This window comes from Barbatula barbatula, assembly GCF_947034865.1.
Source record: "Barbatula barbatula genome assembly, chromosome: 4".
Taxonomy (NCBI): Eukaryota; Metazoa; Chordata; class Actinopteri; order Cypriniformes; family Nemacheilidae; genus Barbatula; species Barbatula barbatula.
The window spans coordinates 5,473,446-5,488,124 of record NC_136768.1 but is presented as its reverse complement, the minus strand read 5'-3'; the positions used below and the strand labels follow the sequence as shown (position 1 = coordinate 5,488,124).

Genomic DNA, 14,679 nt, shown 5'->3' with positions numbered 1-14,679 from the left:
TCTGTGGGTTCAGACAATAATTTCTTTATTTTTTCTTGTCTTTAGTGGCGAGCCCAAAGCAGCCTCCAGTACCCGGTCGTTTGAATGATATGAGCGACATGGAGGACGAGTGTCAAGCAGGGCAGAAACCCGCTAAACTCTCTGACATCTACTCCACCACCATCCCCAGCGTGGACAGCGCCGTGGAATCCTGGGATGGCTCGGCCATTGACGCCACCTTCAGCTCGCAGGGTACATTTGAGCGTTCGCACCTTTTCTAGTGTTTTAGCACTTTTTATGAAACACAGTTAGCGTTTCAACGTTACTGTTTTTTTTTGTAATAAAGAAGATCCTGGTTCCTCTACCCCTCTGGGCAAAATTCGGTTTCTGCACTTTCAGCATAATGATGTGAAATGTCCCACTTGCTGGAAGTTTCTCGCTGAATTAATTTCGGAATTTATATTAAAAAATAACATCTGTCTTCTGGAATGTTCTGCTGGGCGCTTCGGTTTGTAATTGAAAATGAGCTGACATTTGTCTCAAAAGTTAAAAAATAGGGTTCAGTCGGATACTGACACAGAAATAAGAATCCTTATGTTTATGCAATGGGCAGTGCTTAGCAATGATATAGAAATATTCACCCGCTAAGCACCCAAATAATATTCACGTGTATTCAAGTATGATGCATCATGATGGACACATCTGGAGCACATCTTGATTCATATTTGCATGTTACTTTTTGATCTGTTTCTCACAAAAAGAATGACTACTTTACTATTTTATACCCGTGTCTTTTATAACATGAACATTATGGTCACCATGGATACACCACCTGTTCTTAATATCACACCTCTGGATCTCTCACACTTATCCACAGCTCTAAGCACTGTCGGCCCCATTGCATCTTGGGAGTTTAGCCCAGCAGGTGTAATGTTGGTTTAATTGAGATTGCATTTCTCTCTAGACTTCCAAATATGTATTTACCCTGATAATTCTTTACAGTAATCTGGGTTGGGAAGCGTCTTTTATTAGGCCAGCTGGCGGGAAATATGGGGAAAATGAGTCCAGATGAGTGCTGGGATGCACACGAGCATTTGTGTAACTCGCCGGCAATGTGTTACATTACAATCAGCTCTCTCGACACCGAGGCCTCCTGGTCAAGACTAATAGAATCAGCTTTTTGCACCGAGAATGTCAAGTAGGCACATCACACATTTTAATGTTCTGTGGAATCGTTGCCGTTCGGATATGCATGATCCCTGTAGGTATTGCTCCCACGCAGATCTGTGTATGTTTCGTGAAAACAATAACTGTAATAACTATTTGTTAGTTGGTCCACACGGTTCAAAGCTATTTATTATGAGAACGGAATGGTTATGAAGTGCAGTGTTTTTTTTGCAATTCAAATGAAAGCCTAAAGTGTTTCGTTTTAGTTTTGTAGATACTTTATGCTTGGATATCAGTTTTGACCACTAGTGGCACCAAATGAAACTTAGGGAAATTTCATTATTTTGCAAACACTCATCCTGTCCACGTCGCCATGTCAAGTTGGTTGAGAGGCCAACGTTTCTTTCCAAACAATGTCCCCGGACGTGAATTCCGTAGGGAAATTTTGGAGCGATTCAGGCAGATGATGATATAAATTAATTAGATTACAAAGTTGACAGCTCTACTGATATCTCGCGGTTTGGGTCGATAATAATGAATTATAATTAGCCTATCAGTGAGCAGAAGCTTTAGCTCGTTCCCGTTTATAACCAAATGACATCATCCGTCATTTTTCATTACAGCTATGATTAATTTATCCCAGGGCTGGTGACATATATCATCTCAAGGCCACCTTTTCATTCCTCGTGCCTTTTATCCCGTCTCACCCTTATGGGAGTGAGAAAAGGGGATGGGGAGAGAGAGACAGACAGTCTCAACCGTGTTAACAGTTTTATACAGAGCTCCTAACCTCACCTGAAGCATCCCCCCCCACATAAATTAATTTCGGATGGTTATAGAGATACGAAAGCTATTCGCAGGGAGAAGCAATCTGGCCCTTAAATTATGGATGATGTGGACAGAACATAAATTCAAGGTTGCTGGAAAAGCATCGGCCCTCGTGGAATTCATACTGCAGCTGGATCTGATGATAAGCGCGGGCCTGATTGTAAACGTTAGAACTGGAATATAAAGTTAAATAATCCATATGCTAGACTTCTAGTAAATTATATACATTTGCTGTGGATGTTTGCTGCATTATTTAAATCTTCTTCGTCCACGGCAGTCTGTTATTGTGCTTCCGGCTGTCACAACATCAGCTTTTCACGTGATTATCATGGTTGGAATAATGAAAGGTGATGATATTATCAGGCTATTTAATACTTTCTTTTATTTATGCAATTTGTCGGATTGGTTTTTTATTTTGTTAAATTTTTGTGGCCAACAGATTAGACTCACAATTTAAGTGTAGGGTGGAGGAGAGACTTTATAATCATTGTGCCTCTATAGGCAAAACTTTAAACAGCTGCTGAATTATTATTTTGTGTATAAAATATGCACAATATTTAAATAATAAAACAATAATAACAGTATAATTAATATAAATTTCGGATAATCCCCCCCTCCTTTGAACGACATAAACAAAACTAGTGCTGTCAAATCGATTAATCGCGATTAAAATGCACAAACAAACATGTGTATATAACAAATATTAAAATTATTATATATATATATATATATATTCATTTTAAAATTTTGGTTTACAAATAGATACAAGTACATATTTTGTTTGTTTGATTATTTATTTATACATATAAAAATAATAGCAACATATTAACACACATTATATATTATATAAACAAAAACAATTTTGTTGAATCAATTAATCACGATGAATCGATTTGACAGCCCAAAAACAATAACCAACTCTTACTGGTCACTTTACATATCAGTCCGTTTTTTCCATTCTGAGTGGGCGGGGCTTAGCCAGGTAAAGCTAGCAGTTTATTCAACTAAAGAGAGTCTTGCCTGTATCTTATTAATTTTCCAACTCTTTTTTTTTTCTAAAAGGGGGACATAAAACCAAAACAGCGATCTAGAGAATCCCATTAAGCATTCTTCCCTCTTTCCAAGCCCTGAGGGGTGAACAAATCACATGCAGTTAATCCTTATTGAATTGCTGGTGAATCTTAAAGCCCCCAGGCTGCGCTGCGCTCGGCGGTGGTCACCGGGGAAGAATCAGACAAAAATGCATAAAGCATATATCTGCGGCTCCCTCCATGGATGAATGTGTGAACACAGCAAGCATGTTGTTCTCCGCTCTCCCTATAGTCCTTCCCCTACCCTCTAGTAGTCTGGAGCCAGATTAATGATCGGAGCCTGGGAACCTGAACATCCAGGAGCTCCTGTGCCTCCTGTTCATGTGTGAGAGAATGCCATGTAATGCAGAAATGTACTGTACTTTTGGGAATTATTTGCTATCGGGGAATTTTTGTCAGATTAATGGTTAAATCAGACATTCGTCTTTTCAAATATTCGTTTGTTTGTATGTCTCAGCTCCCACAGGTTTCCAGGCATCGGGCTACAGTTTTCATAGCCACGAATGGAGGAACGCCAAATCCAACCGGGGCAGCCTGTCCCCGGTCAACAGCAGTCGGCAGAGGAACAATATCCTGCCGGATTTTGGAATTGGCATTGATGAATGGGACAGGCCAAGTGCTAGTGGGTACGTCAACATGCTTCAACACTAGTACATTGAATACTTTGAAAACAACTTTTATGGATAAATTACATTTAGTGGAAGAAGTTTTGTGTAAGCCACGTATAGTTTATATAATGGCTTTATTCTATTAAAACTGAAATGTCTATATAGCCATTTCATCATGAACCAGATTGTGAAAGAGACATTGTGGGAAAGCAGTGCTTAACCACATCTCTTAAAATTCTCTGAATCATTGAGTTCAAAAGACACCTTAGTTGGAGACATCAGTATAGTCCTAAGCGTTTGAACGGTTCTCAGTCATTTTAATATTCACTTTAAATGGGTCGGAATATTTATATAATTCCGCCTGAGTGTAATAGTCTCTTCAGTCTGATAATATTAACTGAGCCATGCGACACATTCGAGGCACATTGGATTGTCAAAAACTCTTTTATAGAGCTTTGATCGATTAGTTTCTGGAGTTATTTTACTTTTATTCTGTTAGCTTACGCTGTTGAATGTGTAATTCATATTCATTGTGCAGTAGATCAAAGCCGCAAACGGTCCCTGTGTGCCTGCGGGTCATGAAAATGACAAAGCCCTTTTAAAGTATTTATCTTAAACTACAGTTACGATCTCCCAATTCATGTTATATGGTCTTAAAGTCAACATGAAATCAAAAATCACGTTTACGATTCTTGGTGTCACTTGTGTGCATGTCTATATAGTCTTTTTTCAAATTACAAAAACTTTTTTGGGTGATGTCATCCAGTCGGGGTGTTCATGATTTATCGGGAAAAATCCCACCCGCATGTTTGGTCAGCACGTATTATTGATTGAGAATTACTTTGCCGATGATGCTTCCTTGATTTTTTTCTTTGCAACTGCTCTTAAAGGGACAGTTCACTCAAAAATAAAACTTCTGTCATCATTTACTCATCCTCTTGTTATTTCTCATGCAGAACACGAAAGAATATATTTTGAAGACAGTCGGTAACCGAACAGTGCCGGCATCCATTCACTTCTATTGTAGGGACACAAAACCAGTGCAAGTGAATGGGTACCGGTTAACAAAATATCTTCTTTTTGTGCTCTGTGGAAGAATCAAAGTCATACAGGTTCGAAAGACATGAAGGTGAGTAAATGATAACAGAAATGTAGTTTTTGGGGTGAACTATAACTTCGTTCGTATCGCAGTAACATTTTATTTTACAGAAGTAAAGAGAAGTTCTAAGTTTGGATGGTAGTTATGGTTAAAAGTCCCTCTCCACATTTTTCTCATTAAATATTCAATTTCACTCTGAAATACATCACGTTATTATGCCTTAGGCCATTTCGATAAACATTATCTGTGAATCAGCCCTATAGCTTATATATACAGTACTAGAAATACCAAAGCAACACAAAAATGTTTTCCAATACATTTATCTTTAATGTATTCTGGTGTTATTTCAGATCTTGTCATCATTCTGCAGTAGAAAAAACCTCTTATAATGCAAAGCTTCCCTCAGATTTTCCTACACACATTTTATCGCTGTTTCCGAGTGGGAAAGCCTCAAAAGGCGTTTCACGTAAAGGAGTATTGCATAAACACTCCGCAGTACCAAACGGTGACAGATATGACTGATATGGTTTGAATCTACATCTGGCATTTCTCATAAGTTTGTCTTTATCGGGCTTGTCAGTGTTGTTATTGATTGAAGTTGATCTCCTGTTACAGAGCGTCAACGCTGCCCACCGGTTTAATCTCAGACAGCAGGTGAGGGTTCAGTGCTGTGTGCCTGTTACCTACACTGCCTCCCCAAACCAATCCGGCCCCTTTCACCTCATAACTCAAAGCCCCACAATCCACCAGGACATCACCACCTGCCATGCCGTGTCCATCACGGTGTTTCCAACCACACTGGGTGTCTGTCTGTTTCTCCAAGAGCCCCACCTCCAACCATACCCTGCACAGATCATTGGCCGTCTCCCGCGCTCATCACTGTGGTGCCTGCCTGCTCATTGGCCGCTTTTTTGACATGCCACCTGGTAAAAATGTCCCGTTGTTTCCCTTCAGGTTCACTGTTGGACACGACGGAACTGAGCCGGACCAGGAGGAGAACTTCTGGTCCCAAGCGCTAGAGGATTTAGAGACGTGTGGACAGTCCGGGATCCTACGAGAACTTGAGGTAATTGTGTGACCATCGTCCATCACCCATCACGTGTCCACTTGTTTGACCCCACCTCCTCTCCATGGCTCACCGTCTCTTTTAGCATGCTCTTCCAACCCTGGTTTTGTGTAACAGGTCCTTCTTTTTCCAGGACAAGCCAGGCAGGCTTCTGAATAAGAGAAACCTGGCCATCTTGGTACACGTTTTCCTTTTTTCTTTGGGCTGTCTAGTTGCTTGTAGCGCTGGCACCTGAGTGTCTCCTCTTGCGAATGGGCTTCGTGTCCCTGCTAAGGGCCTGCTTGAATTATGGTGGGGGGTCATTACAGACAACCACTTTTGGCATCCAATTCAAATCCCAGGGGTGCATTCAAAGCTAAATTAGATTTTGGGCTGTCGATTTCATGTGTTTTATGAGAGTTAAGGAGTGAAATGAATGCACTTAGTCCCTGATCCCTGAACATTATTACACAATTACATGCAAAGTACATGCACGTACCCAAAACAGGAAGACACTTTTTTGTAATACTTATATTTTTTATATCTATTAAAGAAACAGTTCTCCCAAAAATGAAAAATCTTTATTTACTAACCCTCGAGTTGTTTCAAATCTGTACAAATGTTTGTTTTTAACCAAACCGTACTTGGCCACCAATGACTCATAAGAAAAATTGCTTTATTTACGATAGCTTTCATAAGTTAATAAGTTGACAGCCCTAATAATAAATACCTAAAAATATCAATTCTATTATAATTTACTCGTGTCATTCAGGTTTGGAGCAAAAAGACGGTGAGTACAGATGATAGACTTTTTATCTTTAAGGGAACCGTCCCTTTAAATACCAAACATTAAACACAAATACGTTCATAAATTTAAAAAGAAACATGAATTGCGAACTTGTCATGGCCCACCGTTAATAAAATGTTCCTTTTTTGTCTGTCTCATAGAATAGATAATGTCTTCCGTCGTGTTACGCATTGCTTCATTGATGTGCTTTGTGGCTAACCTTGAAACACTTCATGAAAGCAGATTGATTTTCTTGTCTTTGCTTTGTCAGGTACCATGAGTTAAATGCGGACTACGTGTAGCCGATGGCGCACAGAAGCTTTTAGTACTCAACGTTAGGGATCGCTTTGAAAGTTCTTTGCTCTCCGGCATACGCTAGTCTGTGGAAACTGGAAACACAATAAAATCAAAAGCTTTTACACTGAATGTACCCTTTGGCCCTTATTGGATTCATTGAAAGTGTTTGCCTCTGGTTCGTGTCAGTAGCGTGTACTAAAAAGAGCTTTTTACAAAAGTCGCAATTGTTCATTTGTCATATGCTGAATTGACGAATGTGGCGTCCATTTTAATAAGGTGCATGAATAAATGTCTGAACACCGGCCTAATGGGTTCAACTCTGCTTAAACAATGCATCGGCTTGGAGTTTTCTCTGTCCGTGGTCACCCAACGTTATCCTGGAAACAAATATCCATAAAGTTTGAGTGAAATTCACCAAAACTGGCGAATGACGGTGAATTGGGAGGTGTGAACAAAGGCATGTGAGCTCATGCAAAGCATGGTGGGATAGCTGCTGCAAGGCTTTTCGTTGTGGACGATTTATGTTTAGTTTTTAGCCGTGTGCAGTAGCGTCCTCTCAAAAAGACAGAACCAGATCAAGGTTCTTTTTTTGAAGATCATCTTCAAATGACGAGACCGCCGGAACACCCACTGGTCATGTTTGTTTGGGCTTGCCGTGTTAAAAGTTGAAGTGTTTCAAACCAATCTGCAAAAAGTGCATGTTTCTAAGAGTTTGTGTATCCTTGTCCATCGCCATTTTGCTTCTTGTGACGTGCTAAACAGGAAGCTCAGCACAAACTTGTCAACTGTTGAATCATTAATGCTTTGCGATGCCAGCCTGTAGTGCAACACATAAAAAGGCTATTTGTTCAATGTTACTTTAACTGTTAAACTTACATTTTTGTGGATATTTCACTGTCAAAACTTGCACATACACATGCACTCTGTATGGTACGATTTCGTTATTTACATTGAATTTTCTCCCAGGCCACCATCATGTCGGGCAGCTCGCTGAGCCTAAACCACGACCCGTCTCCCACTCGAAGTCACCTGGGCCGCCAAGCCAGCTTTCAGGAACGCAGCAACAACAAACAACAATACACGCAGGCCAACCGTAGCAATACGCTGCCCACCGACGTCGGCAGAAAAGCTTTCGCCATGAGAAGAATGAAGCAGGAGATCAAAGACATCATGTCGCCCACCCCAGTTGAGCTTCATAAGGTCTGGAATACATGTTAATATTGTGTTCATAAAAACATATGTAAATTATACAGTACCATTGGTGGTTATGATGTTAAACATGTCTGTGGTGTGTTACATTCACAGGTGAGTCTGTCGAAGGACTCGGATCTTGAAGACTTTGGATTTAGCGTATCTGATGGAGTACTAGAGAAAGGGGTTTATGTTAACAACATCCGTCCAGGGGGACCCGCTGAAATCGGAGGCCTGAAGCCATATGACCGTCTGTTACAGGTGAGCCAATGTGATGCAGACAAATTGAATTAGGAGACGTGACAATCTTTTAAAGTACCTATGGAATAAAAAGGAAAGGAGTAGGCTTTTCTATGATTATGTTAACCTAATGTGAGCCTAAATTTACACTTTAGAAGATAAAACATTCAGTAAGATAAACATTCAGTCTCTCTCTTCCACTAAAATGGACCCGCAATTTTTCTGACATCATTCTGCACTTCAGCTTCTCATCATACTTTCCTGACCAATCCAAACCTCTCTAGAATCAAGAGATTTTAGCTTCTGCCTCTGCTGTTGGCTATTTTAAAGGAGCCGGAGACACTTAATATGTCCCGCCCTAATTTCCTGTTTCAGAGGAAGTAACATCAATGCATCAAAGCAGCAGATTTCAAGGCACTTCAGTGGTTCTTTAAGTTCAGTATTGGCGCTGAAATGTAACTATTGGTTTACGTCATTACAGAGCGGAACAGTAAGCAATTTATAGAAGAGGTTATATTCATTTTGTGAGTCGTGTTTATAAAAATCCTGACGTGGCAAAAGGTAAAATCACTATTCACATGCTTTTTAGGGGAGAAACAGTGTGATTTAGACTATTTAGAATTACAGCAAAAGAGGTATTTCATCAAATTATGACAGTACAGAAAAAAATATCGACTTTGAAAAGAAAGAATATAGAAAAACAACATTTTATGTTATATTTTATGTTACAGTATATTTTGTTTTTGATATAGTTCTATTTTTTGTCTTATTCTGTTTTTGTTACATTCATATATCTTATACTATTTGCAAGTGCTAAATGTTGAACCGAGATTCATTATCTCTGTTTGCGATGCAGATAAACCACGTCCGGACTAGAGACTTTGACTGCTGCTTAGTGGTTCCACTCATTGCGGAATCCGGGAACAAACTGGATCTAGTCATAAGCCGGAACCCGGTTTCTTCACAACTGTCAGAACTTAACTCCATGTCCAACGAAGAGCCAGTGAACTGGGCAGACACTGTGGATCAGCCCACCATCGGGCTGGAACAAGGCCAGCACAACACCACACTAGAAGACAGAGACCCCAACAAATCCTTATAGCAGATCTCCCAGGTGGCTGCACTGGAATGCCCCTCATGGTGCTAAACTTCAACTCTCTCTGCTCCTGTTGACTGCTCCCCCTGGTGGAGAAAAAACAGAGGGGGCTTCTTCTCATACAGCACACCCAGATCTTTTCCTGAGCATGAGCCACCGTGACTTTGAGGTCCTGTCCTGACATGCTGAGTGGTGTTTTACCCTGTGAAAATGGTGATTATGGAGAAGACCGCATTGACCTCTTGGAAACCAAAACTGATAAAAAAGGAGAAAAGTGAAATAGTGCCATCCCTGATTTTATTGCCAATATACAATAGTTTTAAGGAGGACAAAAAGAAAAGAAAAAAACATGCATAAAAGCAACATTAAGACTTAAAATATTAGACTGACCACTCTGTGATTCTCTGTGTTTTTCTGTGTGAGTCCCAAATGCGTGTTCGACGACTTCGCAAGCGTGCAGCGCAGTCCCAAAAGTCTTCGTTCTCAACGCAACCATTAACGCTCCTATTTTGTGATAATGAAACACAAATGTGTGTATAGTGTATGTGTGTGTTTCCTATTCTAATGCCAAGGTCAGACCGTGTCCCTGTTGATGCCCGACAGGAGGGGTCGACAGCTGTGCGCGGGGGAAAAAATCAGCACAATTAATTGGGAAGCCATTTTTCAATCCGGGCTGAATGTGGGTTATAGCGTAATGCATGAGACCTTTTTCCAACATTTTTGTATTGGGTGACATATTTTTGTCTAAATATAAACTCTCGGCTACATCCTTAAAACAAAACGACACAAACGCTGCGGTCTCCGTCCGATATGCTGTTACGCATGAAGCCACCACAAAGTCACCTTAGCTTGAAAATTGGACAGATGTCTATTTTTATGAATAAGAGTCGTGATGATTTATAAGGGGGTTGTGTGTGATTTAAGTGAAGGTTGGGTGGTTGAGCCTTTTCGTGGCCCCTATTGACCATGTACAGGAGCAGATTGAGAGCGTTGAGAAGGTCATTCGGTTGGGAATAGTCTTTGTCAGGTGACTGCGGTAAATGCTCTTGTTCCATTTTTACGAAATGAATCACTGCTCCAAATGGTTTCATCCAATGAGTCTTGTGATCAATCTCTGAATTAATTAAAAAAGACAAGTGTTCAATTAGATAGTTTTATATTAATGTTTACTCACTGTCTGATATCAGAATATTATGAATTACAAACAAACTAAAATATATTTATGGAAATGCTGGTTAGGTTTCACAGTAGTGTGTCTCCCTTGTTAAATTCTCTGCAAGCTTACAAAGATTTACCATGTTAACCATAAACTCCACCAGTGCTACGTTGCTATTTTTGCTGTAAACCGATAAATTAATAATCGTGTTAATAATATGAACCAATATTACTATTATACCTAATAACATTTGTGGTGTTGAAGGAATCTGTGGCTACCATGGTAACTTTTGTAATTATTACTAAAAACCACTAAATGATTTAAATAAAAAATAAAAGCATGGGGTTGATACCCATAAGAATCCAGAAAAATACTTTTATATTTCCCCCTTTGTTTAAATCACGGTCATTTGTATATGGTACTGTTATGGTTTTGTACGTCTCATCTGATATTTGTTTAAAGTGTGCGAGCAGTCTGTTTGTAAAAAGGAAAAAGTGTCAATTCGTGTCAAGGAGGATTGTCATTCCGATACTGTAAATAAATGCTATTTTTTTAACCCACGGAAGGGTAAAATTGTGGAGAAGCCCAAGTGTTGGTTTATTAACCTATGGTATTTGACCCAGCCTTGGGTTGAAAACCAACATTTGTTTGGAGTGTACCATATGTGATGTCAAAAAATACACAAAAAAATGTTAACGGCAAGCTGCTCGTGGCAATGAAAACCCTCACCCACCCGTGTGAAACATTGTGGCTTTTGGTTGAGTAACGTCACCCTCAGTGCTCAACAATCCTGTCTACACACTGTTTTTAAATGGCACATGTGGTCCGACTACAGAACATAGAAACCTCATCAAGGAAGTTGTTTCTTGATAGGGAGCATTTGACTATAAAAGGCGTCATTTTCTTTTCTTTTTTTTCAAATAAACTTTCAGGTACAGGTTAATTTCCCAAAATCATGCACTGGGTGTTGAGACGCTTCTCAGATGTCATAATGTAATCGTGTTGAATCATGGTTTTCACTTCGTTATCTTGATCTGGGCCTGTGCTTGTCACAGGACTTCATTGTGTTACTGCAAAAACAGTCTGGTCAAGTGCACACATTGTTTGTGTTGAAAAAAATAAAAATCATTTTTATGTTTCATATGTGAGAGCATATAGTGACGTCAAGCACTGCCAGATAAAATAGTGGGTGTGCATTTTCAGTATACCATGAATTTATGATTCAATATCACAGTTAAGTCCCTGAAATATTGTATTTTTATTTCTAATGGACAGGTATTATGAGCTGTAAAGTATTTTTGTACAAATTTAATACTTTGTTAGCATGATGTTTATCGTCTATGTATAAATTTGGGGATTCCTAAAGCTGTAATCCTTTGTATGGCCGACAAATGGAAAAAAGAATAAAAGGTACAGAGCGGAGGGAGAACACTGAAATGATGTCTCTCTGTCACGTGACGCATTGTGTGGTGCTGTTTTGGCGCTGTTAAAAGCTCCCTGCTATTCACTTTAATTAAGCTCTTAATATCATGACTGATTTACAAAGGAAATTTCAGAGATGCATGCAATATCATCTCCATGGTTACATACAGCCTCATGCTTGGTTCATCAAAATAAAAAGCAATATTAGGATAAATTATGGAAGAATCGTCAATGAAACGCTGAGAAACTAAAATCTGTACACTTGCTTAGATGCAGTTTTCTTTTGAGTAGCTTTTTAGTATGTGCAGGTTTTGTTTCGATATCTCAGTCACCCAGATACCTAAGCGTTTGATTGTTTCACTTGTTTTGATTTCTTTTGTATCGTTCAAAGATTCTCTTGAAAATGTCAATTTGTTAGTCAAATCATGAGTCAATGGTGAAATATATCGTTCACCCAGAAATGAAAAATGTGTCATTATTTACTAAATTACTTTTCCCTTTAAAATCCCTTCCCTTTTTACCACAAGAAATCCGATGAGTAATGCCTTTACATTTCAGTCTCATACTTATATTTTCTTTTTTACGATAACAATTTTATTTTAATTTGAGTTTGACGGCCTTTAGTCACCATCCTTTTTTATGGTATTAAAAACAGCTCCAACATTCTGCTTTGATATTCCGTTGGAGGAGTCCTGGTCAGTAAGTAATGACTGATTTTATTAATTTTCTCCTTTAATGGGTCAAATGACACGGCTAAAACGAATACTGTCGTTTGATTTAGATGTGATGCATCTTCGTCTTGGTCAAATCATACCACGATTAGATTTGTGGGGGTGTGGTTACACGAGGCGTTTGAGGCAGGTCTATGTGAGCATTCACTTTAAGATAGAATGGATCTTTTGTTGCAATTTTACGTGTTATAACACACCAAAGACACAGAAAAACACGTGTTCGCATATGACCCCTTTAAATGCCTTAACGTATTGTTGGTCCTACAATAATAAAGGGTGTGCCATCTGGTGGTCAACAAGAAATTGGTCATTCAGCAATATCTATAGGCTTATATGACATACGATTATTTTGATTATATGTCAGGTTGAAAAGCATGGCTTTAATGAAAGGAAAGATGAAAAGTGCTTGTTGTAATAAGTTAAAATATATAAGATCCTATTGAAATACCATTAGATAAATGATTGTTTTCCACATTGGTGCCTTCTAGCTGATTCAGCCTTTTATTAACCGTAATATAATATCTCGGGTAATGTATCTGTTATATTTTTTCCAATAAGGGAAAATCTACAAGCAATGATAGGATGCAGAAAACGAGGTGCCACATGAAAGCATTGATGTCATGAACATGTCCCTGAATGGAGGATGGCACATGGTTATTCAGACCCAACTGGATAACAGATACCGGGCTCGAAGGATACAGTGAACTTCCAAATGAATTATACGGCCATGTCCCCCAGGCTGGCACCACAGAGGCTTTAATGAAATGCTGTGTGGCTTTCATGGGAGAAGGCAAGGTATAGTGCATTTTGTTAAGAATGCCCAGGAGAGATTGGGAGCAGGTTCTGTGGGAGCGTTGGCACGATATAAACCCACAGGCACGGTTCAGCTGATATAGGGGAACCTTTCTAAAAGGTGAAAATTATTATTTTTGGAGATAAGGCTGTATGTAAACCTGCAGGAAATGACTTTACCACTGCTGGGGTTATAAAATAATTAGAATATGAAAAAGAGCAGAATCAGCTGCAGGAATATGAACGTGTAGGTTAAATATAAGGTGGAGCTCTCCGCAGGGTTTGTTGGAGACTTGCGTGAGCTTATTATCACCACAAAGGAGAGAAACAGGTGCACTGCTCCCCTGAGTATGAAAAGATAGATGACAGAGGAATAGATTGTGTTGATTTTTTTTAACAGAAGTTAGAGACCTGTTAGGAAATTTGATAAAGAAGCTATTTTATATCATTCATGGGGAAGATTTAAAGGAACAGTCAGGAATTAATAAGGATGCGTCTTCGTTTTACTAACATTTTCTTGATGATGCTGCCTTATCTTAAACTACTTTAAATAAATACATGAATCTACACTCCATGCACAATAATGACAAAACAAAAGAACACAATTGTGTCAACTTTGCAACCGTATTGCAAATTAAATACTGAAATAAGTACATTGCGTATTCACACCCTTTTCTGGGACGCTTTATTTTTGCTCATAAGCATTAGATTTGCTCGATATATCGGTATATTCAATTAAATAAGAATGATTTGGAGCGGCACATCCCTCTCAGTAAAATGTGCAACAGCTGAAAGGACTGCATCAAGACAAAGATCTGGGGAACATCTGAAAAAATCTGATGTATTGAAGGTTCACAGAAGCATGTAGCCTCCATAAATCCTGAATGAAAGAGGTTTGGAACCATGGAGTTTAGATTCATGTAAAATAAGTAGTGTAAGATAAGGCAGCAACATCACAAAATGTGAAGTAGGCTAAATGAATGGGGATGGATACTTTGGCAAGGTGGTACATGTGCTAGTGTTTGAAGGTCTCCTAGTTGATATTTCTATTTCTATATTTAACATTTTAGTCATTTAAAAATGACTATTATTAAAGTTATATAAAAGTGATTTTATAATGTGCATCTCACCACTCCTCCAACAAGAGGAA

General features: G+C 39.0%; 1 protein-coding gene across 4 annotated transcripts in view; it reads left to right on the top strand.

Moving 5' to 3' along the window:
* Positions 1-12,010, top strand: part of grip1 (glutamate receptor interacting protein 1) — a 181,661-nt gene extending 169,651 nt beyond the window's left edge. For 3 of the 4 annotated variants that reach the window (XM_079454785.1, XM_079454783.1, XM_079454782.1), the window contains 7 exons: positions 46-231; positions 3,523-3,691; positions 5,388-5,426; positions 5,727-5,838; positions 7,868-8,101; positions 8,207-8,353; positions 9,189-12,010. In XM_079454785.1, the coding sequence (XP_079310911.1) occupies positions 46-231; positions 3,523-3,691; positions 5,388-5,426; positions 5,727-5,838; positions 7,868-8,101; positions 8,207-8,353; positions 9,189-9,434 (1,133 nt within the window). In that variant the 3' untranslated portion in view covers positions 9,435-12,010. The remainder of the gene's footprint in view (positions 1-45; positions 232-3,522; positions 3,692-5,387; positions 5,427-5,726; positions 5,839-7,867; positions 8,102-8,206; positions 8,354-9,188) is intronic. The other variant, XM_079454784.1, reaches the window with a different exon arrangement.
* The last annotated feature ends 2,669 nt before the right edge of the window (positions 12,011-14,679 follow it).